General features: G+C 39.9%; 1 protein-coding gene across 1 annotated transcript; it reads left to right on the forward strand.

Moving 5' to 3' along the window:
* Positions 1–12,513: 12,513 nt before the first annotated feature.
* Positions 12,514–25,536, forward strand: LOC116395580 (protocadherin-17-like). The gene is made up of 4 exons (XM_031869571.1): positions 12,514–16,094; positions 17,218–17,276; positions 17,430–17,599; positions 24,291–25,536. Exons 1-4 carry the CDS (start codon positions 13,626–13,628, stop codon positions 24,866–24,868), a joined length of 3,276 nt encoding a protein of 1,091 aa, XP_031725431.1. The 5' UTR covers positions 12,514–13,625; the 3' UTR covers positions 24,869–25,536.
* The last annotated feature ends 806 nt before the right edge of the window (positions 25,537–26,342 follow it).

Genomic DNA, 26,342 nt, shown 5'->3' on the forward strand with positions numbered 1-26,342 from the left:
AGTTCAATACAATCATGAGTATGTAGGGCAAGTGCAAACTGTCCCTGTTCCTGAGCGATTTATTGAGTGTAAAAACCATAACCAACATTGACAAACATCACTCTGAATACTTGTTAGTAGTTATTGAGCTTTTTTAGCTGCAGCATACAAATTATACAACATTTTGCACTATTTTCTCACTTACATCTAGCAAAATGAAGCAGCAACATCATTTTAGTAAATCGAGGACACACAGATGCAAGAAACCAGAAAGTCTAACTAAATTATGCAAGATAAAATCAATTAAATACATCTCTCAATCAAGGGACCATGTCCATGGGGAGGTTCATGGGTTTTCATCAGCAACTTCAAATGAACCAGCCCGCTTTAGGTTTGCTTCTCATCAACATTTAAGTTGAGTAACTGAAAGGCTATAGTTGAAAATATGCATTTAAATAACATTAAACACCTGCTGAATTTCATCCGCTCACTCACTATGTTACAATATTTTGTCCTCATTATTTTTAAGGTCGCTTTAAATGAGCCTTTGATGCATGAAAGCAAATGAGACAAGAGAAAAGGCTTGTTGCAAACTACATAACAGCTATCTAAGGGCCAGTCCCGAAGAGAAAATAAATAGTTTCCAAAACCGCTGCCAAGGAAGAGTTATCAGTGGAAGCTGACAGCAGACTGAGACATTATTTTTTTTTCTCTGTTTTCTGTTCTTCCGCTGGAAAAGGTGGCTAAGAGCAGTGCTCATTTGCATAAGCATAAATACCTGCTTTTTTGATAGCTGTGATAAAAGCTGGAATAGAGTGGATTAGATACCTTTTTAACTGTAAAGCACTAAACAGAGCTCTCACGCGTTACCACAATATGCCTCATTAATAGAGGACAGCGTCCAATCTTTCTTTTTTTTTCCTTTTTAAGTAGTTTTGATCACTATTTTTTTATTTAATACTCCCAGTCAGCAAAGTCACTGCAGTTGTTATTAACTTTATTTCAGGCACAGAGTCCACTGAGGATTCAAGGCCATGTGCTACGAAAGGCAAGCAACAAGAAAGGAGGTCATATTTGTGCCCCCAGTGATGTGCACTGGTCTGACAGAGCCAACTGTACGGAGAGGGAAAGTGCATTAATCAATCAATACAATATGATTCCCTTCATCATTGCTTTATATGCACCTTGTAGGTCAAATATAGTTGTGCATTGACCTGACAATTTGTGCCACAAGGTATATTCATCTGCACAGTTTGGTATAAAATGTGTGTGTGTGTTTGAAAATCACTGCTGGCGGACACTGTGTTCATTCGTATCCAAATGTTCACATTAGTATCCTGCAGCAGCTCTCACAACACATTTTAAATCTCCCGAGGAAATAGAAAAAGAATGGAGGTTTTCAGCTCATCAGTATTCCTCTGACAAATGAGTCAAATGTGCACACGTCATTTCTAGCCTCTGTAACCTGTTGGTGTTGGGTTTATTTTTGACAAATGGCTATAGCTGTATGACTGTGATTATGTTGTTATGGCCTCTTAGCATCTCAACTTTAAATCCCTAGTGTACCAAGTGTGTTAAGATGGAGTCTTTGTGAATCGATGTCATTTGGTGCTTCAGGGCCATCCCACAATGCAATAGTTTGCACTACTCGCACCTCATCTCCATCTTTGTCTCAACTGCCAAGTGTGGATATTGACTTTTGGACGTTTTGAATTGTGGGTCTGGTGTGTGAAAAAACACAACATCATTTGTTTTCCACTTGACAGTTTGTTTAGAAGGAAACGTTTTTCATCCACCATTAAGACGTCTACTTCATTTACAATTATATCAAACCAAGCTCACTTTATGAGATGTTATTGGCTTCATCATTCCATTGTAATTCTCTAAACGTACAGCAAGTCGTATATATATATATATAGTTGTCCACTGCTCTTTTGTCAGCTCAACATATGCATGTATTATGAAAACTTATAAACACAAGCTTTTTACCAACGGTCAAGGCCAGTTTAGATGTTAAATGTACTTTAAAGGAATAGTTTGATATTTTGGAAAATATGCTCATTCGCTTTCTTGCGGAGAGTTAGATGAGAAGATTGATACTCTGTTGGTTATAGGAGCCAGCAGCTGGTTAGGTTAGCTTAGCATAAATACTGGAAGCTATGGAGTTCTCTGAGGTTTATATAACGTGTAATTAGTTGGCTTTAGAGGTGCTGGCAGGTGAATAATATAGCCTTTAAAGAGGCTAGCTGTTTTTCCTGTTTCCAATCTCTATTCTGCTAACTGGCTCCAACTTCATCGAGGGACAGACACGCGAGTGATATTGATCTGTTCATCTATCTCTCGGAAAGAAAGCAAATAGGGCTAATTCCCCAAAGATGGAATGATTGATTTAACCTAAAATTGACCCATAAGGAACATATACTTTCCTCTGTTTTCTTGCTAACTCAAATCATTCCATAAATATTTGGATCTTCATATTCTAATCTGTCCGGATACAGGGTTTTGCCCACTGTATCGGTCACAGCTGGTGCTGCTGCCCTCAATTGCACCGCTGCTCTTCCTGCGTCTTTATGGCTGGTTTTGAATTTATTCAAGGAAATATTTTGATTCTGAATACAATTTTCATCTGTAGCTTCATTGTCACACATGCATTGTTGTATGTTAAAAAATATGGTTTTATACGTGATTTGTAGACTTCAAATGTCACGTTACATTTGTAGTATTTACAAGGCTACTCGCAATATGGATTTCCAAATAAATTGCTCATTTTATCTTTATACGATAATTTTTCTTTCAGACGTAATGTTTTTATTAGAAAAAGGGGATAATTGAAATGTTTTGTCCTGAAAACACTATAATGTGTTAATATGACATTATGCATAGTGTGATATTAACTATTCTTAGAAGTGCAAAGTGTAGCTATAAACCTGGAACTATTGATTGCAAGATTGAACATGTTGTAGTTATGCCACTTAATTATAAATCTGGAAACCATTCTGCTATGACTATGACATTTAAAAGAAATTGAAGACACATAAAACACAACAATTATCTTTCTGTCGTCTTTTTAAAAATCCACTAACAGTAGGCCTTTGAGCATACAAGTATGGGAATATGATTTCGATGAAGATTTCTAAAACATGAACAATGAAGAGCCATTCTAAATTCTCTCTAGACATCTGGTCCTGCGTGGGTTTGAATTGAGTCATTTGATGTGATCGATTTGATATATTTACTGCTTTAATATGATGTGCTAGCTTTCTTTTGTATCTCAAAAGTCAGACACAGATAATGACAATCCCTCATCGTAAAGATAATCCATTTCAAAGGAAATGTTGTCAGTTGATGTGATGTAGAAGTCCTCTAGCCATTTCAGCTGCCCAATCAATCATTGCTGTTTTACATTATCATTTCAGGCATTTCCTAAATGTATAAATGTTCAAAACAATAAAAACAGTGATTCCAAACACCATAACCAATGTCTGTCTGTTCTATTCATGCCACTAGGGGGAAACGTCATTCTATGCAACCTCAAAACATTACAGCCTAAAGAAACATCATTTACACATGTGGTCCACATTTTATATACGGGAACATGGCTAAAACATGATGAGAACACTATGATAAACAAACTAAACAGCATATTTAATGTAGTGTGTTCATTAGAACTCAAGCATCTGTCTCCGCTAAAAGCAGGGAGGTGTGATTCATGAGCTGTTGCTCTGCTATTACAAAATGTCAGTTTCTAATGGAGTTCTACTTAGTGCCACGCAAAAGCCTGTGGTCAACAGCAACAATAATGTAGCAATAATGTGTCGGTACTTTTATATTCACGCTATTTAAGATGTGTTCTTTCATCGTATTTCTAGAGCTTTCAGTGAAAGGGTCACCATACAGCAGTGCTGCTGTTGCAGTGCTACAAGTGATTCAGATGTTTCACTCCGGGTTTGCACTATCTGGAGGTTTTATATATATGTTGCATTCAAGTCTGGTGAACAAAAAAACGATGAGTACAATTTAAGGGGCTTCGGCAATCAGACCATCAAGTGCTGATTTTCAGCTGGGACTCGTCTACGGGACATTCAATGGCGTACTCATTCTCAATCCCACATTCTGCTCTTTTATCTTTATCTTAAACAGAACCGAGAAACAAACCCACACAGTGCGGAAGAAAATTCATATTCTAGTTTTTGTCTTCACTGTAAATCACATTCATTATTCCATAGAAACACTAGGGATAACTAATTGACATTACTATTGAGCATATTTACAACACTATAAAACAAAAGCTCAAATCCAGATTGAGCTTGTACTCAGGATGAGCTGTTATTATGCATCTTCATAAATAACAAATATCACAGTGTGCATGAGTGAACAGAGTATTCTGAATGTTACCTCAGTGACAGAAGAGGCAACAATAAACATAAATGATCTCCCTTTAAAGCCTCTTTGTTATACTGCGTTTATACAAACAGATTCAAAAACAGAATGCATCATCTCATCTGGCTGACAACCAGAGGAATATTAATTCAGTTTTATCACTGCATAAATGTACACGCGGAGTGGCTGCTGCTTCCTCACCTCGGTAGCAGACTGCTTGACCTCTGTCTCAAACAGCAATGGCAGTGCCTGCAGTTCTCTATCTACCGAGTGTGTCAGCTCACACATAGAGCTTTGGTCCTGAGCTGATGATGATGATAAATCTTTGCCAGTTGTTCACCAGTTGATTGTGGTTTACTGCTGAGCCGGGAGAGAGTGTCAGTGTGGGCCGTCATGGAGACAGCTGCCAAAGAAAACACAGTCTTTATGCTGTTCTCTGCTATATGGAAGAGAGGAATTAGGGAGAGGATGAGAGAGAGAGAGAGTGGGAGCACAGAATAATATGTGGCATCAATCAGTCTAAATGACTTGCTTATGTAATTAGCTAACAATGTTTTGTTTCTCCGGTTCCCTGAAGTTATTAGTGGTTCACAGTTAACCTTGAAGTAATTGGAAAGGCTTCGTTGATGTTTCCCTATCTGTAGGAGACTGACAGTTTATTTTTCTTCTCTGGATGGCTTCCCTCCTCTTTCATGTTGCTACAGTATTTATGAATTTGTTTCCTTTCACTTTACAGTACTGCCTAATACTAATTGGTGGTGAGATATATGGGTTATTCACATCCTACTAGGTGTCATGCTGTCTTCCTTCCTTCCCGACATGAACATGACTGAGAATTGTCAAAGCTAATAACATGGTGATGTTGCTCCGGTTATACTGCTGCACAAATTACACCTTCCTTGAAAATGGCATAATCTCAAACATAAATTTATACACCAACTGTGCAGCCACCGCTTCTCCAACTAGTCCCTGACATTTTAATTTGATGCTTCATCTGCAATTAGACATGCACTGCATGGCCATTGGCTTATTTTTATTTTGTGAGAATCACTAAACCTTCTCTTTGGACTCCTCTTAATTTGAAAGGAGAGACTCAGTGCAGGGTTCTTTGCCCTCAGTTCTTATTAAGTATTAATAAGTTGGACAGTGTTTCACTAAAAAATGAATTTAGCTACCATGTCAGTGAAATGCTATGGGACATCTGGTTGTAAATGGAAAGACTAAACGTCTTGTCAGAACTAGGAAGATGAGCCGTGTATGTGAGAAAACGTCCGCTCCTCATTGTTTAAATTTATGATGAAAAAAACATCCAAAGACAAAAGAAAAGAAAAGCAATCTGTTACGGAGCATCTTGGAGTGTTTGCGTAGCCAATGCTTTGCTCAGTTTTGTTCCAGCTCTATTTCTCACAGAAAAAATGTAACATCCTTTTTAATTTTCTGATAGTCCTTCGCTTCTGTCGGCCACTTGGCTGGATAGATATCTGCCCGAGAAGTTAATTTAAATGGCTTTTTGAGGATGGCGATTGATCCATTGCATACTAAATAAGTTTTCTGGCCTTTGATAAAGTGTCACTGCAGAAAGAAAAAGGAAATGTCATGAGCTCTCCTAAATCACCCTGCTATTGTGTCTGTCTATTATCACTGTTTCCATCTAATTATGTAAGCGCTGCTCGTTCCCATGGCTCTCACCTTCCAGTAATCCCACACAGAATACTGAAATGTACTTATTGACAACGTTAGAGATCCTGTGATGAACTGATGAATGAATGAATATGTTGCATTCTTTCTTAATACCCTGGCATTTTAAAGTTATTTTTCTTCTTACTCATGTCTAATATTTCAAATATATCAAAACAAAAAGTGCTTTGTTTGTTGTTTTCTTTGGGATTGTCAGGGATCGTGGAGAATGAGGCAGGTTTTCTTTTGTTTACCCAGGCAGATCACAGCCTGGGTCATATTAGAGATGTTTACTCCTCCTGTCAAAGGATAAGTTGTACATTTTAGCTCACAGGAAATGAAAGATGTAGAAGCATGCTGTGTACAGACACCAAAGTAATGTCACCTTGAGTGAGCATTTCTCTTGTCTGGACTGGCAGGTGATATCAGAGGATAAACTCCATTTTGACCTTGTGTTCACTCATCACAACAAAAACAGAAGAGCAGCAGAAAAAAAAGAAAGTAAAAAAAACACACCCGTCACATTTCAAATATTATTGCTTCAGTCAGCTGATATCACCGGCACGGCTGCAGATAACTGCACTTCACTCTGTCTGGAGCAATGGATGGTTAGGTTTGATGTTAACACTGTTATTAAAAATGCAAAAGAACAACTAAACATATCTGCATTAACATTCAGTGCCATAGAGGTTTGATTGATTCCATCATCAACTCAGTCATTTTCGTGGCCAGCATAGCAACATCAAACACCATGACCTCCATTATTTCCCCTTTGAAATTGCATTCACTTTACTCGCCTCTTTGGCTCTCCAAAACCTTGAATCATTTCTCCTGGGAGGTGTTTTTTTTTCTAACCTGCTGCTTCTCTTCCAGTTCTATATGGAACCAGCAATTCTTCCTCACTGTATGTGGGACACTTGAGCTAAGAGGGATACGAGGCATCTGGCACAACCTTCCTGAGACTGTGCACTAGATTTAGCTCAGTGAAATTTAGACAGAGGCCCCGGAAAAAAGAAACTGGCACACGTGTTAAATTTGTCTTGATAATATATGGATCTTTTGTGGCGCAAATCAAACTCACTCTTGGATGCATGAGCAAAGGGTTTGAAAAAACAAATTGATTAAAATATTCATAAGTCTTTGATAAGTTTACTCTGAACTTGGGTCCCATTACTGTAAGTAAATATAGGCTTTATTCTCTACTTTATAAGATTCCTAAAGGACTAGTTCGTCATTTGGGGAAATGCCCTTTGCTTTCTTGCTGAGATTTGGACGAGCACATCGATACTATCATGTCTGTGCTTTTAAGTGTGGAGCTCAAGCCAGGAGGAATTTAGCTTAGCTTAGCATAAAGACTTGAAGCAGGTGGAGACAGTTAGCCTAGATCCGTCCAAAGCTGAAGAATACGCCTATCAGCACCTCTAAAGCTTACTTATTAACAACTTGTTTGTTTACTCCACGAAAACAGAAAGGTCATAATTACAACTTGTTGTTTTATGGTGCAACCAGGAGTCTAATAATCACATTGAGGTTACCAGACAACTCAAGACCCTGCACAGAAGTGTTAAGTACACATTGTTACATTTTAGCTCCCTCCAAGACCACAAGTTGTCCTTTTTATTTATAAGTATTTGTGTACAGATTAAACAGACTTAATACACTGTAGTAGTTAGTGGCACTGATAAACGTATGTTGGATCTTCGGACAGAGCCAGGCTAGCTGTTTCCCCTTTGTACCAATCATTACTTCTAGCTCCTCCTTTAATCTCAGGTTGTTTTTCAATAGTTTGACAAAATGATTGTAACTGTAGGTCCACTTAGAACTTTGAACTGCATCTGTCTTCATCCCCAAATGGAGTTGGTTCATTTGTTTATAATGTGACCAAAGTATTAAACCTATGGTCTCTATTCAAGGGTGATCTCTGGCGTCATGATCTTTCTCTGGCCATCCACTAACTCCTTGTCAACCTTGACCTTTGACCCCTTACCAGTCTACGCGTTAACGTTTTTGCTTTGGTGTTCATCACAGACAGCTAAAATTGTCTGTTTCCAGTGTTCTTTCAGTCTGTTGTCCAAGTTCCTCCCCATTGCATCGAAGAACTGCTCCCCACATCTGTCTCACAAGGTGTCATACACCACTAATTCTTCACTCCAGGGGGGTTCCTATCTTTAGGGCATATCACTACCGATGTTAAGGTGTTGAATGGTGCTGACGCCTTGTGACTCAAAGACCTTGGCTATAGATGTTCTGACATTACATTAGGCTTGTCAGAGGGAACAAACATGCCTTCAACTTAGCTGCAAAGTGTGGTTGAAAACATCAAAACGTCAGACTTCCGAATATTATATGATATTCCTCTGATCATCAAAGACAAGGACTCTCTCAGTAATTCTGAACATGTTGTATGCTTGTTTTGAAATGTGAGCATCAAATTGTTAGTGCATGGGAGCCTCTGAAGCTACGCGGCAGGTTGTAGACTACTGGAGTCTAACAAGTTAGGACATGAGGTCATTACTGAGATGAATAATCAATGCATTTTTGGAAGGGTGATTCGTCCTGACGACTGCAATACTGTAGTCTTTCCAGCTCAGGCTTTTTACAATTACGAGACTAATTTGTAATACGAATCCAGATTCTTTAATAAAACCTACCTGATTAAATGGTAAATAGTATGGATTGGCTGAAATATTTGCGATGCATGCATGTTTTGTCATTGTTACAATATTGTGGAAATCTCACATTTACAACTTATCAAGAGGCGATGTTTGACTGTAATTGATCATGTTTGATTGTGTCAAGTTTGACTTAAAGATATACTTATTAACAAAGTTTGTAGTTTGTGTTGTGAACAACAGACAAAGCCAGCAACTGAAAAAAGTGAATCCTTAGTTTGCGGCCTTGCAGTGATTATTTAACATGTTTGACATACTGACATTTCCGCTTGTTTTAAAGCACTTTAGAACCGGCTTTGTTGTAACCTTGACCCCTGAACATCACAGTGTGTTCAGAGTCATGTATTGTCAGTGCAGAAACTCAAAGTAATGTCTGTTGATTCATTCAGGTTATGGTGTTTGTTTCATAATTTTTTTGTGATTCCATTCTCAAATGTTGGATGTAAATTAAATGTGAATGAGTACAAATTTCTATTCTAGTGTGTATTGTGTTTGCATCAGAGAGGTGTAGTACACACTTGTTTTCTAGACTGATTAATCAGCAAGTAATTTGGGAGTTTTTCAGCAAATATTTGTATAAACCCTTTAAAAGGCACAGAGAGTAACAGTCTTAGCTTCTTACCCTCCAAATGCAGATTAGGTTCAGAGTTTATTAAACCCATCTTACCAACCACCAACTGAAACTCCACTGGAGGCTATAAGAATCCAAAATGCTTTCAAGTCGGACTTTCAGTTTTGAGAATTTGGCAGGAGGTTGACTTAGCTATTGGAGCCCCAGAGACTTTCTCTAAAAAAATCAAATGCAAAAACATCCACTCCTGGCCCCATACGCTCTGGAGAGCAAGGCTCGACTTCTGAGTTTTGATTCCGAAATGAAATGTTGCATTTACATGCAAATCCACAGCTGGTCTGTAACAAAACATAATTTATTTGACATGTATCATGATAACAAGGCTTGTGAGATGTATAAGGCTCCTTTTGTTGCACACACAGTCAGGTCAGCCTCTCAGCCTCTCTGTGGAGGAGCCGCATGAGGAGTGTCATCCTACAGAAGTGCAGAAATAATGGCTACTAGGTGCAAGGCCAACGCCCGGTCATACTGTGTGAAGAAAACCAATGATGAAAACATATTTCATTATTTCTATTCTATATCTTTTTTACACGTTTGTATTCATTCTGTAGTTGACAGTAGAGACGGCTACAAAAGTCTCCCGCTGGTATCAAACAAGATGTGATGCGATAACATTCGGCCATTGTTCTCTATAAATGTAATTTACATTGTATTAAGGAGACAAGGTTGTCAGTGTGACCCATCAACAAGTTTTCAGTAGTTTTTGGCTCAGAGGTAAGAAAAATAAGGCTTTGGCACTTCAGGCCATACTTGTTAGTACGTTATATTCATCGTTGGTTTTGCTATTATGGGATTTTTTTCACAATAAGAACAAAAAAACAATATCGCCACACTAACCTTTAACATAAGAAAAACACACTTTGCACCACGAACATTGTAGAATGTTTATGAAAATACGATATTACTGGACACCCCCAAGCTTTGGTCACTTCACAAAATGAACATTTTCCCACGAGTGATCTTGAGCCATGCATAAAGTGTCAGCTTTATCTGCTGCAGTTTCAAGATGTCCCATTCTGCAACCAGCCTAATAGAATAGAAGATAATTGAATTTAGCTGTGGAAGGTCAAAGCATTGGAAAATGACATGCAACAGCAAAACTGCTTTCTAGAAACATTGTCATGGTCACTCTGGATAGACTCACAGACCTCTGTGGACAGATTCCATAACAACGGCGTTATTCTAAATAGATGCACCCAATGAAAAGTGTGGATTACATTCTGTGGGTTATTCTCAGCAACCCGTAAACTTTTTCTGAAAAAACCTGCTGCTAATGGGTTTTTCAAATATATTACAGCAAAATTAAATTTTCCATTTAGCCCAATATATTGGGCAGGCTGCAGAACATCCAGACACATAATAAACCGTCATGCATGGTCTATATGGGCTATAAGAAATATAGAAATATGTGTTCACCATAGTACTGATTAACATTTAATTTTTTTCCCCGTGACTGATTAAAGATAATGTTCTCAAAATCCTGTTTGACTGCTCAAGCATTGCTGTACATCTTCTTTCTGGTGTGAAATCAACATGTTCACACAAAGCCTCATGGACACATTTGTTCCAAGCAGAACTTGTTCTCTCTTGCATTTACTCTGCAGCAGAATTCAGTGACTTGTGTTGATCATCATTCCCACTCACCACAATCAGTATTCCAGTGTGCTGCTTGAGGTGTTCTGCAACCAGCATCGGTCGCACAAAAAAAAAAAAACACAATGATATAAACAACTTAATCTCACCTCTAATCATGCTTGTGCGGAGTGGTAAGTGAATCGCATGAAAGCGATGCTAAGATATTGCAAGTATGCTCAAATGAGCATTTACTGTTTGTCATTTCAACCTCTGTGGAATTACAACAGGTAGGATTTTACACCAACATAATAATGTGCTTTCAAGTAAAAACCAATTCGTCATGAAACAACTGATGCATCCGTGTCTTTTTACTGCCAACAAAGCAGCAGAGATGGCGGTTCATTCCTGGGCAGGTGCTGTGGTCTCATTAGAGTAACTTATCCATGACAAAGTCGTCAGCCTCTGCATAAACAAAGCAGCAAAGCCCCACGTTAGGTCGTAGCCTATATATTATGGGTATGAACCATCCTCTCATTCAGAGTTCAGATCATTTTATATGGTATGACTGTGACAATGCAGACACAATTGTCAATAGTAGTCCTTTCCTGAGGTTTTAACACAGAGTGAATGATAATTAGTTCCTCCTTTGTTGTCCTTATCTCATACCTGCAGAAATGGCCAATTTATGCAGGCTGCACCCTGGCCAGGCAAAGTTGATGCTCCCCAGAGGAGGAAAACAGCAATGTTTTCAGACAAAAGAAATGAACCCAGGGACAACTCAAGGTTGATTTAGATCCTGAGCAACAGGGAATTAAATGAGCAACCAGGTCACACTGAGCTTGCCCTAATGTTGACACAGCTTCCTGTCAGAATTACTCTCATATAGTGTCCATGCATCCCCAAGGAGCCCCATGTGTCACTAAGATCTGGTCAACTGAGAGTAAAAATGCAAATGCCATATTGTTGAAATGTTGAGTGAACTAAATGTCAGTCCGTCTTTTCCATATTAGATATGAGATTGATGTGGATAGGCCATTGAAGACGAGTGTGATAGCTGCAGACAGCAGGTTATACCAACAGCTGTGATATTTGAGCTGTGAAATAAGCCTTGTTATTTTTCAGAAGCAGAAAGTAATTCTCCTATGTCCTTTACAGAGATTATCCTGAAAACACCCACAGTCTGTCCTTTGTTTTATGTTGTGGCTGGATTTTCTCAAAACTAATGACAACAAGAAACAACACAGGAGACACATTTTCAATTATTGATAAACATATTTCGCTCTGAATATCCAAAGAGATGTATTGCACTGAGAACACAGCACTCTGAAGGAAAACAACAGTTCATCTTTACGATTTTCTTTTTTTACATTTCCCACACCACGTTGCCAATCTGATGCACTTCTCCCTCAGAATGACCACTTGTCGAGTCCCTTTGCTTCTACTACTACATCCCATCCGGACACATTTCCTCGATCTATTCATAATTCCCTAGTTCACATCCACATGTCCTATTAGGAGCAACATCCACCGGCACGTTCTCCCCGCTGATGCTGCTGCTCTGTGCGCGCACATCAGTAAATGAATCACGTAGCACTAGAACAGCCCTTCTTCATGCGATCTTGCCAGACCTATTGGAGAAACCCCCCCAAGGCAAGATCTGTCACTGTTCACTCATTTGCTGGAAGACGATCAGAAACTATGTTAAATGCACCAAGAAATACACTGGAGTCTGTTGTAACGGCGTCGAGAGGATTCCGGTCAGATCTCATTGCGAAGGGAGCAGGTTTCAACAGTTGACGCGGAGAGAACTGAGCGCAGGAAAAAGCGATTAATTTTGATTATCTGAAATCTTCCAGCACCTCTTTTCCGCGATTTTTTTCCCCCTGCAAACGTTCACAGGGGCAGTGCAGATGAGCATTGTCCGAATGAAGGATGCAAGAGCGCTGGGTCCAATTGGACTGGATTATGGGATTACTGGACTGATTATGGGAAAATCATCGGGCAAAAGTCGCAGCCGTGCTATAGATGCTCTTGAATGACGGGAACACAAAAGGTTGGACAGGATTAACAGCTCTATATCGTGCTTTTATTCTACTTTGTGGCATGGGTATCCTGTGTAGGCAGCAAGAGCAGAACCCATATGCAACAGTGTGCCGCACAGGAGAAAAAGTAAATGCATTGTGAATGGTAACATCGGACAATGCTGCATTTTGAAACGGGCATGTCAGTATTTGCTGTAGCCTAGGTGTAGATGTCGCATGAGGGCAATGCGCTTTTGTAAGCTACGGTCTAACCTTCACTGAGATTCAAACGCTTTAACCTTGGATGCAGTAGGGAATATTAATACTTTATAGTCATCGATTATTCATTAAGTTCCCCCCCCCCCCCCCCACCTCGTGAGGAAAAACAAAGCATTCCTCGTCCACTATGTTGAATTTGATCTTTTATTCATGCATAAGGTGTCGTCGGGCGGTCATCTTTGTTTACAGAAAGTGTTCATCATAGCCGAGCGGCATGTGAAAGAGATTAAAATACAGAATTAAAGACAATAAGGATACACACATCGATTAAATACCCAAATAGTGTGGGATCGGCGTCAACCGCATGCCTGGTTCGGGTTTATTCCTCTAGGTTTGCCGTAATCAACAGGTTGAAAGTCAACGAGGATTTTTTTTTTTCTGTCTGCCACTACCGCATATCCAGTTGAAGGGATGCGTCTCTCTGTACCCATTTTCTTTCTGCTGTGGGTTAAAGCCCTGACATTGAAAAATCTCAATTATTCTGTCCCGGAGGAGCAAGGACCTGGCACTGTTATAGGTAATATAGCAAAAGATGCCGGCTATGGGACCATGGAGAGGGGGAAAAAATCCAACTTTAGAGTACTGGAGAATTCTGCTCCACACCTGGTGGATGTTGACCCGGAGAGTGGACTAATCTTCACCAAACAAAGGATTGACAGGGAGACGTTATGCAGGCGCAACCCAAAGTGCCAGCTCTCTATGGAGGTGTTTGCCAACGACAAGGAAATATGCATGATCAAGATCGATATACAGGACATAAATGACAACTCGCCCAGTTTTCCTTCAGATCATGTTAATATTGATATTTCAGAAAATGCAGCTGCTGGGACACGCTTCCCCCTCACTATTGCACATGACTCCGATTCTGGGGAAAATGGGATAAAGACTTACCAGGTCACGAGAGATGATTACAATACATTTTCTTTGGATTTAAAAGTGAGGGGCGATGGGACTATATATCCAGAGCTGGTGGTTCAGAGACCTCTGGATAGGGAGGATCAGAGTCATCACACCCTCCTCCTCACAGCAATTGATGGCGGGGAGTATCCAAGATCAGGCTCCATGCAAATCAACATCAGAGTGACTGATTCGAATGACAATAGCCCAGTGTTTGAGAAATCCTCTTATGTGATTGAGATTCCAGAGAATTCACCTCCTGGAAAAGTACTCATAGATTTAAATGCCACTGACCAAGATGAGGGAAGCAACGGGCAGGTGGTCTATTCCTTCACTGGATATGCATCTGAGAGAATCCAAGATTTGTTCTCCATTGACTCCAATACTGGCATCATCAAGGTCCAGGGAGACATTGACTATGAGGAGAATCCAATCATAGAGTTTGATGTTCAAGCTAAGGATCTCGGGCCCAACCCGATACCGGGTCACTGTAAAATAACTGTCAAAGTGCTTGACAAAAATGACAACTCGCCAATAATAAGTTTTGTTTCTGTCCGGCAAGGAGCCATCAGTGAGGCAGCACCTCCAGAATCTGTCATAGCGCTGGTGAGAGTGACAGATAAAGACTCTGGCCGAAATGGTCAACTTCAGTGCAGGGTGCTGGGAAATGTACCCTTCAGACTGCAGGAGAACAATGATAATTTTTACATGCTGCTCACAGACAGACCCCTGGACAGGGAAATGAAAGATGAATACAATGTGACAATAGTGGCGAGAGACAATGGGATCCCGTCTTTGAACTACACTAAGTCGTTTACTGTGAAAATTTTGGATGAGAATGACAACGCACCCCGCTTTACAAAGACAGTGTATGTGCTACAGGTGCCTGAGAACAACATCCCAGGGGAATATTTGGGCTCTGTTCTGGCCCACGACCCAGATGTAGGTCGAAATGGAACAGTGTCGTACTCCATTCTGCCATCGCACATAGGAGATGTTTCCGTGTATACCTATGTATCTGTCAATCCCACCAATGGAGCCATATATGCCTCACGCTCTTTCAATTACGAGCAAACAAAATCCTTTGAGTTCAAAGTTCAAGCTAAAGACGGAGGATCCCCTCACATGGAGAGCACTTCTATAGTACGGGTCAATGTTCTTGACGTCAATGACAATCTCCCAGTTATTATTTTACCCCTTCTGCAGAATGATACAGCTGAAATCACAGTGCCTAGAAACGTCGGTATTGGATACATCGTGGCTACAGTGAAAGCGGTGGACCATGACCACGGAGAAAGTGGACATTTGACCTATGAGATCACAGAGGGAAATGACGACCACCTGTTTGAGATGGATCCGGTGGGAGGGGAGGTCAGAACTGCTCATGCTCTTTGGGAAGAGGTCGCCCCAGCGGTTGAGCTGGTGGTGAAGGTAACTGACCATGGCAAGCCCCCCTTATCTGCCGTGGCTAAGCTGATCATTAAGGCAAACACAGAAACGACAGCAGGAGGGGGTTCCAGCGCGAGCGGGGAACAGCAGCAGTGGGATGTATCCCTGCCCCTCATAGTTACCCTCTGCATTATCTCTGTCATGCTCTTAGCAGTCATGACTGCCATCGCTGTCAAGTCCAAACATCAAGATAAGGAGACTGGGAATTATAACTGCCGCATGGCTGAGTACTCCAATCCTCCAGTGGGGAAAGGCAAAAAGAAAAGGATCAACAAGAGTGACATCATGCTGGTGCAGAGTGAGATGGAAGAGAGAGATTCTGCGAGCCGGATGAATGTGGTGAGCAGTCCTTCTCTCATCACTTCACCAATATGTTTTGACTACCAGAGTCCTCTGCCGCTCACACTGCCCAGGTCAGAGGTCATGTACCTGAAAACCACCCCAAACAGCCTGACAGTCCCCAGGGCAGGTTGCCACTCCAGCTTTGCCGGGCTTAGCACAGACACTCCAGCGAATAGGATGTCGGTGATACAGGTAAGGAGGATACTGCACTGTATTCTTTATCTGCCCTTTATTCTCGCTTATCTGCTTTGCCATACAAATCTGACAAAAGAAAGGTAATCGACTGAAAAAGAGAAACTCTGTCACTGCGAGCAGACATCATTATTATCACTTTTTCTTTCCCCGTTGTGAAATATTCTCAGAATCACATGGAAACTTAGTGTTTGAACATTTTCTTGTGTTCTCAATGGCATTTTACTTGAGATACTTTCGTCCCTCTGCATTTGAGGAATTTGAATCATTTTAGAAATTACTCCAAGTCCTCTCTGCAAAATGATACAGGTGGCCCGCATAATCAGAAAGTCCTCTCAGTTAGACTTGCAAACAGCGTGAGTCTTGAACAAGGCTGCTGTGACCCTGCCAGATCCACTGCTATAGAGTGAAAACAAAACCCTGCCTGAAATGTGGGATTGGACAGGTGTTTGAGCAGCTTGTCCGATCACATTACTGAACCAATGTGCACCAGACAGCTAGATGCACACAGCATAACCTTACAATCGCATTTTTTTGCTCCCCACAAATATGGGCCAGATCCGCCCATCCGCATCCAAAATTGGCATGATAAGGCCATTAATAGGTCCAGCCTTGCCTTGTAGAGATGGCAGGGCTGTGCGCATGAGCCAGCTAACATGCTAATTTGACAGCATGGGCTTGTAGTGCTGTTTAGCGCAGCAGAATTATCTGTTGTAAACGATGTAAATATCTAGGACAGTCTCACAGACAGTCTCATTTGGAGACGATAACACAGATGACAAGGCCTGGCACTGTCACCAGTCACTCGGGTATGTGGGTGTGATCAACACAAACACATTATTCTCAAGATAGGGAAAAAGGATGCCGTTGACAGTGGCTAATGCTTTTCTCCCTTGCCTTGCCAAGGCGGCACATATGGTCACAATGGAGGGTTGTTCTTATAGTGCCATCATCACTGGCAGGTGCTCTATGGCTTTTATTGACATCTTTCAGGTGTTATGATAAAGATATAAGAACATTTCTGTTTTGTGTCTGAATGTAATGTCAATGTTTACTATTGTGGAAAAATGCAACACAGCTTTAAATTGACCAATTCTAAATATTGTTTTCCTCTCATTTCTAGACAGAAAATTTCCCCACGGAGCCCAATTATGCTGGCAGCAGGCAGCCATTTGTTCAAAGGTAGGAGCTTTCTCACAAAGGCTTCCTGACCAGTGCATTTAGCTTGTTCATCTTCGTATCAAGCCAGCTGACTATGGCTATCACATAGGAACGCTTACGCAGAGGTAATGGCAACTCATGTTTCTTTTTTTCTCTCCTTCCATTCTGCTGCAGCTCAACATTTAAGGATGCAGAACGAGCAAGCCTCCGAGACAGTGGCCATGGTGATAGTGACCAGGCTGACAGTGACCAGGATACTAATAAAGGCTCACACTGCGACACGTCTGCTAGGGAGGCCCTCAAGATGAAAGCAACAGCGGTTAATGGCCAGCCTTTTGAGCAGGGTGAGTGGATGCACTCTCTTCCTGACATCTTGAAGATGCCTAACTTACTCTTGAAAGCTACTGCACATTTTGTAAACTTTATGCACAGAGAAGATGCAGCCCACTGGTGTTTAAGTGGAGGTCCACCAGCCTCTGGGTACAAAGCAGACAAATAGTTAACACAGAAGATCCACACTCTCATTAGATGCAGGTAGTGTTACTCTGTACTGCTTTACATTGCAGACAGCCTGAGGTGTGTTGCAAAGATGACATGAAGGCACCAGAGTGGAAGGTAGATGCTAGTTTAAAAGGATAAAAGAATCCATTGGCTGAAGGTAGAATGTTCAAACATCGTGTGTCTGATTTTGCCATCAAACAAACTCATATGCATGGCAAAGTGTACCTCCGTCTGTGTCTCTTTTGATCACGTCATTATTTGAACACAGGTTCGCCGCATGAATGTCTTGAATAACACAACAGAGACAAGAAAGCATGATAGACACTTGCAGTGCAAAATGACAGGTATTTCTGGTGCAACATGACAGTGTTTCCACCTTTTGCTTGAAAATATTTTTCTCAGTTATTATCGGTTTTGCGCTGGTTACACTGTTTTGAGAGGAGCTTTGTTTTGCAACTGAAAATAGAAATGTTGAATTTTATTTCACAAATCTGAAACGATCCACACTGCCAGGAGTATAATCATAGATGATTGTCAATCTGTTGCAACATGGTTGACCCGATAGGGACTGATATATTTAGCTATTGTGGATATAAACTGAAAAAAATGAAAGCAACTCTCACTGCTGAGATAAAAGATAATGGGGAACTTGAGTGTTTCTCATTTCCTTGTGTGAGCCTTGCAAGAGATTGGCTTTGGTCATCAGGTCCCTATGCAGTACTTTCCACACCATTTACATTGATATGAACTGTTTGTTTGTGGCATGCTCAGGAGGGCAGAGATGGAAACACTCTTGCGGCTGCCAGAAGGATGTGTGTATCTCTCTCTATCTGTCTATCTCACTTTTGTGCATTTGTGTGTGTGTCTTTGTGTGCAGCGAGGAATTATGGCAGACCAAACTTGACTCTGTGGGAGGTGTAAATTCAATCACAATTTTTTGCAGCACATTTCTGAATCTGATTCCGCCCCAGTTCTAAGGCCAATCATATAGACAGACAGATATTGAAAGAGATGTTTTGTACATGCAAGACTGAATATTTACATTTGCAGCGCAGACGCTTGCTTGACAGGAATGTCAGTTAATTTAGAGACCTGCATTCGTCAGATAAGAGAAATGCAAAGAAGTGGGGCATAGCTTTTAATATTGATATGTTATGCTAATGCCTTCCTGTTTGCATGTGGGAAATGCAGTTAAAATAAAACTAATGGTTGGATTAAACAGTGTTCTCTTGGGGCGGTTGGCCAGTTGAACATTAAATGGTGTCACTGTCTGCTGAGTACAAGATGGGAGATCTACATTACGCATAATGCCTTAGACCTGATCAGACAAAACATCACCCTCCAACCCACATACTCCTTTGTCTCTCGCTCCCACTCACACGGACATGCAGTTACATGTATTGAACTACAAAGCCACTGTTTTGCAGATACTGACAAGATAGCACTATTATCCAAAATGGAGACGCCACAGAATTTTAGTTCCAAATGCACCAACACAAAAGCTTGTGGGTTAAGTAGTATTGCTTTTATGTCTTTACCTTTACCATCCCTCTAGTCTCCTGGCTGCTTTGATACAGGTAATATATGCACCTGTGCAGCTTCCACCATCATGCACTCTGAATATTTATCACTCTCACAGACACCAGATGCACAGTGGGTATGTTGCTAGGCTCTCTCTGATTCTATTTATAATGGGCAGGCAGTTTTTTGAGAACATGGTATAGTGTTTCGCTCACAGTGGCCCATACGATCACAGCTACTTTGTCACTTTGTCATGATTCTGTTATGTGAATATGTAAATGCAGTGGACTCTATAAAGCCATTGTATAACTCTGTCATTTCAGAGCTATTATTTAACATTTTTTTATTCAGGGATGAAATGAAAAATGGAAATGGAAAGACACTGCCCGGCACAATAGATGAAAGCACCGTCACTTCCTCATTATCTTCCGTCTGCATTTTGTTTTGAAATGATAGAAATGATGAAGCTACTAACAATGATACATGTATTTATTTATACATTTAATGTTCTTAATAGCTGTTACACAAACTATATCATGTGATCACAAAGGTGTGATTATGACAGAAAAAAACCAACACAAATCTTTATCTATTGTAAGCATTAAATGTAAACATGCAGACATGATCCTTGAATTGCTCCTGGTTATAGTGAGACAAATAGCACAATGGCAAAAAAAACGTATTGTGTTTTTCTTAACCTTCTAAGCAGATACATCCCCTCGCATCAGCATCATCTGCCATGGAGGTACCATGGAAATGAATTCAGCATCTACCTGCTTCCCCTCGCTTATGCTTATTGTTCTGGCCTCATGTATCCTGGCCAAAAAAATACTTTTCTCCAAGGCGTTAGAAAAAAAACCCACAGAGAAACACAAATGGGGCACAGAGCTGTAATCTAGGGTGTTGCTTCAAAGCGTGGCAGTTACAATATGCAGGATCTGTGTTGTGGTTTTGCTATATCAAAGCCATCATTTAGTTCTCCCTTTTGATGTAAAATGCATTTTGAACTCAAATGTGTATTTTCTCTCTGTCTTAGTCCTTACAGAAATAGCACCAGGACGGTCTTTGCTAACAATTTAACAATGCAAGTACACATAATTTGTTACATGACGGAGGGGAAAATATATATAATATATATATATATATATATTTACCATGCCTATCTAATTAGGGTCATCATTGTGATCTAATTTAATTTTAAACTAACTACATTTATACTACATGAGACATTCTCCCATTCTTTTCGTTCCAATCTCGATTATTTGACCAGATAAAAGTCTTGTTGAGAATTTATTTCTTTTTTAAGAGAGACCTGGCCAAGAGGGCAGCATTGTTACAACGATTAATACAAACAACATTAACAGGCTGCCACCCTGCAAAAGAATATACACAAAGTATACCAAATATCTCGTTAACACATGGGAAAGGGAGAGAGAGCATATGTAGCCTATTGACCCGGTATGCTAAACCATAAGCACATTGCCTGCTTTACACAATGTTTAAAATTCTAAAATACACTTTTTCCACACGATTACACACAGTTAGACACATAATTCAAAACTAAAACCCTGTGTGTGTTGTTTGCTGAACACTGACATTGAAAGACTACACTCAAATTATCAATCTCTTTCACCCAGAATGCACCTGTGAAAACACCTGTTACCAATTAGATCACGTAGAAATCAGACTTTGAACACAATCAATAGAATTCAGGTTTGATTATTGGTGTACATAACTAATGAAGGCCAATTAGAGGAAGTAATTGCAATATACTGTATTTTGTTTACAGTACAATTCAGTAATATGTTAATGTCATCTTCGGTTATCGGTGAATTGGGAAAACATTTTAACACTACGAAATTTCCCCAAGACAATTATTTTATTCATACAATCTTTTTGAAATTCTGTGTCAGATAGGTATATGAGACATCTAATGCTAACTCTGGTTGATTTAGGAGACAGAAGTTTAGTAAAATAAACATCAGAATTTGTGTTTTTAAAGTTTTTTTGTTTTGTTCCATTAGTCTGAGAAAAGACATTTTACGGAACCAAAATAGCCCAACATCTCAAAATTGACCAGTGCATGAAAGATAATGTAACCTTCAGTGTCTCCAACTAGTAAATTTGTCTGTTTTTAAAGCATGCTTCAAATGAAAATGCCAAAGACTCTAGATATTAGTGGTTTATACTACATCAGTGTGTGGTTGGCATGCGGAAAGAGCTATTTCTTAGGTGTTTGTGTGTAAAACTGTGATGCAAGATGAACATTCTTAGAACAGTTTATATAGTTTGGAATGTAGTGTTTGCTTTTGCAAGAGATGCAAGATATTTGTATTTTTTGTGTATATATTTTTGCTTTTTTGAGTGTAGAGTTCTGACAAAAAGGGCTTTAGTTTCAGAAATTGTGTTTTAGCAATTACAAAAAACTTTAATATGCACATAAAAATATATATTATGTCATAAACAAATGACTGTAGCCCATAATGGACATACGTGATACATATTTATTTAAAATGAAGAAATGCATTTTCCTTTAATGTTCTCAATGTAAGCATTCTTTGTTAAATATCTAAAACAGTTATGGTGTAAAATTAACAGCCCCATTTAGCTTGTTAAATCTCTTTCCAGTCATCAAATGTACTGTTCCATTTTGTCCTACGGCTGCAAGTGTCTGTGTGTGTGTGTGCATGGACTTCAGCAGCAGGATGTGATATTGGCAGTACTTTGCAAATGAGCTTGCCTTGCATGTGTGGCACATGGAGCTGGTTTTCACATCTCTTGGGGGTTGTGTAGCAGAGTCGGTATCTTTTTTTTTTTGTTGTTGTTAGAACTTCCTCCAGCAAACTGGCCGAGGCGCGTGTGCGAGGAAGGTACTCATGCCATTGAACAAGAGGAGCTCCCCACCTCCTCTTGGAAGAGTCTGGTCATGTGGAGCTTTCCCTCATTCCAGGATGATATTCCCGTCCTCATCAGGTTACATTTGGAAAGGAGATTAATTGTTTCATTCACAGCAAGATAGAGAAGCCTTATTTATAGACCAAAGCCACGTGAGCTGATCAGTGGAGCATCAAGCCATGTTGTGAAAAACAAATATAAAACATGGGTTTGATATTTTGGTTGGAATTATTGGAGATGTATTTAAAAGAGAGGACTGAAGTGTTGATGTGTGACTGAGAACTTTTTATATTTTTTGTCAAAATTTTACCAAGAACACTTGGTTCCTGTGGGGAGAGAGTCGGTGATGTTGCAGATGTGGTGTATGTATTTTGTACGTGTTTTACCGGCCCATTCATTCATTTCTTATTGTTGTAGTTTTACAAAAAACACAATGTGCAAAAATTTCATAAATAACCAAATTCAGACCAATTCAGTTATCTTTATTTCTATTTTAGTTTGCAAAGATGTCATGACAACCTCATGGCAGTCACAGCAAAGAAAACAAATGTATTGGGGTTAAGTTAAATCAGTCATCAGAACAACAGGATGATTAAATTCATAATTTTTCTAAATGTAAAACAAATGATGGAAAACTGCCATTTACTATCAATTTACAAAAACACATTTGACATGTTGTTTCATGCCTCTACATGCAAAATACCTCGATGCATCATTGTCAAATTAATTTTGATAGCGTAATGTAATGGCTAAAGAACAATTGACACCTTCTTTATCAAAACACTGTGTAAATTGGCTCATTCTATGGGTCGCTCTCCGTATTTCATGTCTACCTGGGTAAGATGTGGTATGAAATATAAAAGACTGAGTTACGGCACAAAGATAGAGCCTTACTCCTTGCTCCACTTTTTGCGCTGACACTAATAAACAATTACTCCATGTTGCACAGTCCTGTGGCATTTGGCTTTTCAGCATCAACTGCATCTGTAGTCTACTACAGGCATGGAATAATCAGGGAACCACTGCAATCAACAAAAAGTTGTCAAGAAGAAAAGGTTGCATGTTTCCTTGCATCGAGCGACCCCTCGATTCGAAATTCTACTACTAGTGTCACTCTAGTGACACTGAGTTAATACTTACAATGACTCAGTTTAGATGAATTTAACGTCTTCATGTTTCCACACATCCAAAAGTAGTTTGTATTCCTTGCTGCAAGAAAAACAACAACACAGTTTATTGTAAATAAGGTCCTCTTTTGGCAAGGACAGGTCACAATGTAGGTCCATTAATAAGAAGTGAAATGAAAAATGGGCACGGAACGCTAATGAGCTGCTTTGAGTCCCTCAAAGTAATTATAAGAATTACTAGAGGTCCAACTAATGAGTGTTTGTGCTACAAATGGAATTTCCAAGATCAGATTTAGATATTGATCGGATTTTCACCCAATTTCTGAATATCCAAAATGAACACCTATAAATTCCCATCTATGATTTGTGAAAAATACAAAAATGAGTTCTAACAATATTCTAACGAGCAACATTCTAACTACAGTTTTGGTTTCTCACCACTTTCCGATCAGAAACGGTGAATATCATTGCTCATGCAAATTTCACAGTTGTTTTTATGTGTATTCAACACAAACTGCTGCTGGAAATGTAAATGAACAACAAATCACTTCCTCTGCACCAGATGATATTTTCCAGGAAACGCCTACACAGGTTTTTGAGAATAGCCGAGGGAGAAGGTTTCATGGATAGATTGAATCACACGTTTGCTACATTGACCAGCATGACATATATATGACTCGCCATTTTAAGTCTGCATTGTTTGTGATGTCTAGAATATCAAAGCAAAATCTGCATAACATTGCTCAATTTGAACTCTCCCATAGATGTTGCAGGCCGCTGGTTCTTATTTTATTTTCCGGAAACATTCTAGTGATGCATACTAAATAACTCATATCAAGAAATATATTGTTGGTAGGATTTTAAGAATAGTACTGGATTTTGTGTTTTATTTTTGTCGCTCATCCTTCAAAATGTCATCTACATTTCCTTCTAGGTTGTTTATTCTTACCCCAGCAGGGTCCAATAACAAATGTTTAACTGTTTTTTGCAGAGCAAGACAAATCAGTCCACTGCACCGATGAATGTCGTGCACTGGGACATTCTGACAGATGCTGGATGCCAAAGTTACGGGTAGGAAGCCAAGCAGACAGCGCCGATAATCGCACCAACCTTTTCATCCCTGTGGGAATGGATGCCATGGTAGAGACAGAGATTTATGGCGCCATCAGCTGCAGCAGCAGAAAAACCCTCAGCACGTTTGGAAAGGAGCAGCGGGACAGTACAATCCTTGTGGCCAATGTCAAACCTTACTTAAAATCGCAGCGTGCACTAAGCCCACCGCTACAGGAGAGTCCATCTGTGTCCAGTAGTCCCACCAAGAGTAGTATGCCCCTGGACTTGGCCAACCAAGAGTCCAAAGAGGAGAGGGAGGGCGGTTCCGACAGCAGTGCCTATGGCCCTCCAGATGGCCAGTGCTCCCCACTGCACAACGAATTGGAGGAGCCCTCCTACCTGACCCGCGAGCTCAGGCCTAAGTCTCTGTCAAGCAGCCTCATTCACAGCTCTGTCATCAGCCAGGAGTGTGGGGGGTCCGATTGTGCTCTCGACCCACGGGACTCTGGTAACTGACAGGCCAGGTGATCCCACTCGCTCTCACCTGCCGGGAGTGTGATGATAATATTACAGGTTAATGACCAAGAGGTGATTTATTTTGACCCGCAAAGGTGTCCAGACACGCATTGTATAACCAAAAACCATCTGCTTTGTCTGTTTGTTTGTTTCTTTAGTTTGTGACTTGTCGTGTTTAGGTGAAATATGTGTCCTTGACTGCTGTGAAGGTTTGGGAAGAAAATCAGTGCTTACCTGACTTCAAGTGTTTTTATGGTGTACTGTACCTGTCAATTTAGATGTCTGTATTTTACCCATTTCAAGCTCCAATTTCGTGAGGCTGTGAAACAAATTGCTACTGTTATTGAGTCCTGTCTGCTTTTGTACAGTGAAGCTTCCTGTCTCCATTTAGTGTATAAGGAACATCTCTTTGAATATCACAGGCAACTGAAATACATATCAGTGACGTTAAATACAAAAGTGAAGTGTCTTATGAACTGTTAATGGTGGTGCAACAGGGAATGTCCCTTTTCATAAAACCATTTGAGGTTCCTATAAAACAGTTTTTTAAGAAAGTATTTGTAATTTTATTGTCGTCCTCTGCAGTTTATGTGAAAATAAGCTGAGCTTACACGTGAATGTGGGCTACTGTACTTGTTGTGTATTTTATTAAATTTGTATACACTGTGTGCATGGAAGGCATTTTTTTTTGACTGGTGACAGCTTTCGGAGCTGTCATGTTTTTATGTGAGAGAAGTGTGTTCATGTCTACAAGGTGCTTAAAGCTATGTCTGCAAATATGCCATCTTTAGCTATACGGTATACCAGCACATGTTATCTAGCAGTAGTCTAGATCTTAGTTAGGGGAACTTAAAAAAACAAAAACACAATCAACATTTTACACGGCTATTTATATTCAAAACGCAAATAAAATCCAACAAAACATGAGTTGACTTTCTCTGCTCAATGCTTTTATTATGCATCATAAGGTGGAGTTGCTGTCAGTTAATGTCTACTTGTGATTATAGGTTTATTTATGAATGTGTCTTGACAAATGACGAGACATGATCTAACAAAAAAAGTAGAAAGTTATCATTCAGCTACAGCTAGCGGTTACAAACAAGAAATTAATGAACAAAGGGACATTTGAATGATCCCTGTGAGTGGAAGTGGGTCATCTCAGCAGCAAAGGACTGAACAAATTAAAGGTTATCACAAGCAAATAAAGACAGAATTATACAACAAATAAAAACACAGCATCTTCACTGAAGAAATTTCCACATGTCCATCATTTTTCCTTAGATTTAAAAGAGCCGTATGCAAATATGCTGTTTATGCTGTATGAATTGTGCACTATTTAGTATTCAATCAAATGCAGAACGGGTGGGTGTAGTGACAGAGGGCCACAGTCCACAGACATATCACAACAGCCTAAACCGCTGCAATCCATCTATTCGCTCATTTCTCACCATACGTGACCTGTTTTGTTTTTTTT

Source organism: Anarrhichthys ocellatus, unplaced genomic scaffold (assembly GCF_004355925.1).
Source record: "Anarrhichthys ocellatus isolate YVR2014 unplaced genomic scaffold, GSC_Weel_1.0 scaffold47, whole genome shotgun sequence".
Taxonomy (NCBI): Eukaryota; Metazoa; Chordata; class Actinopteri; order Perciformes; family Anarhichadidae; genus Anarrhichthys; species Anarrhichthys ocellatus.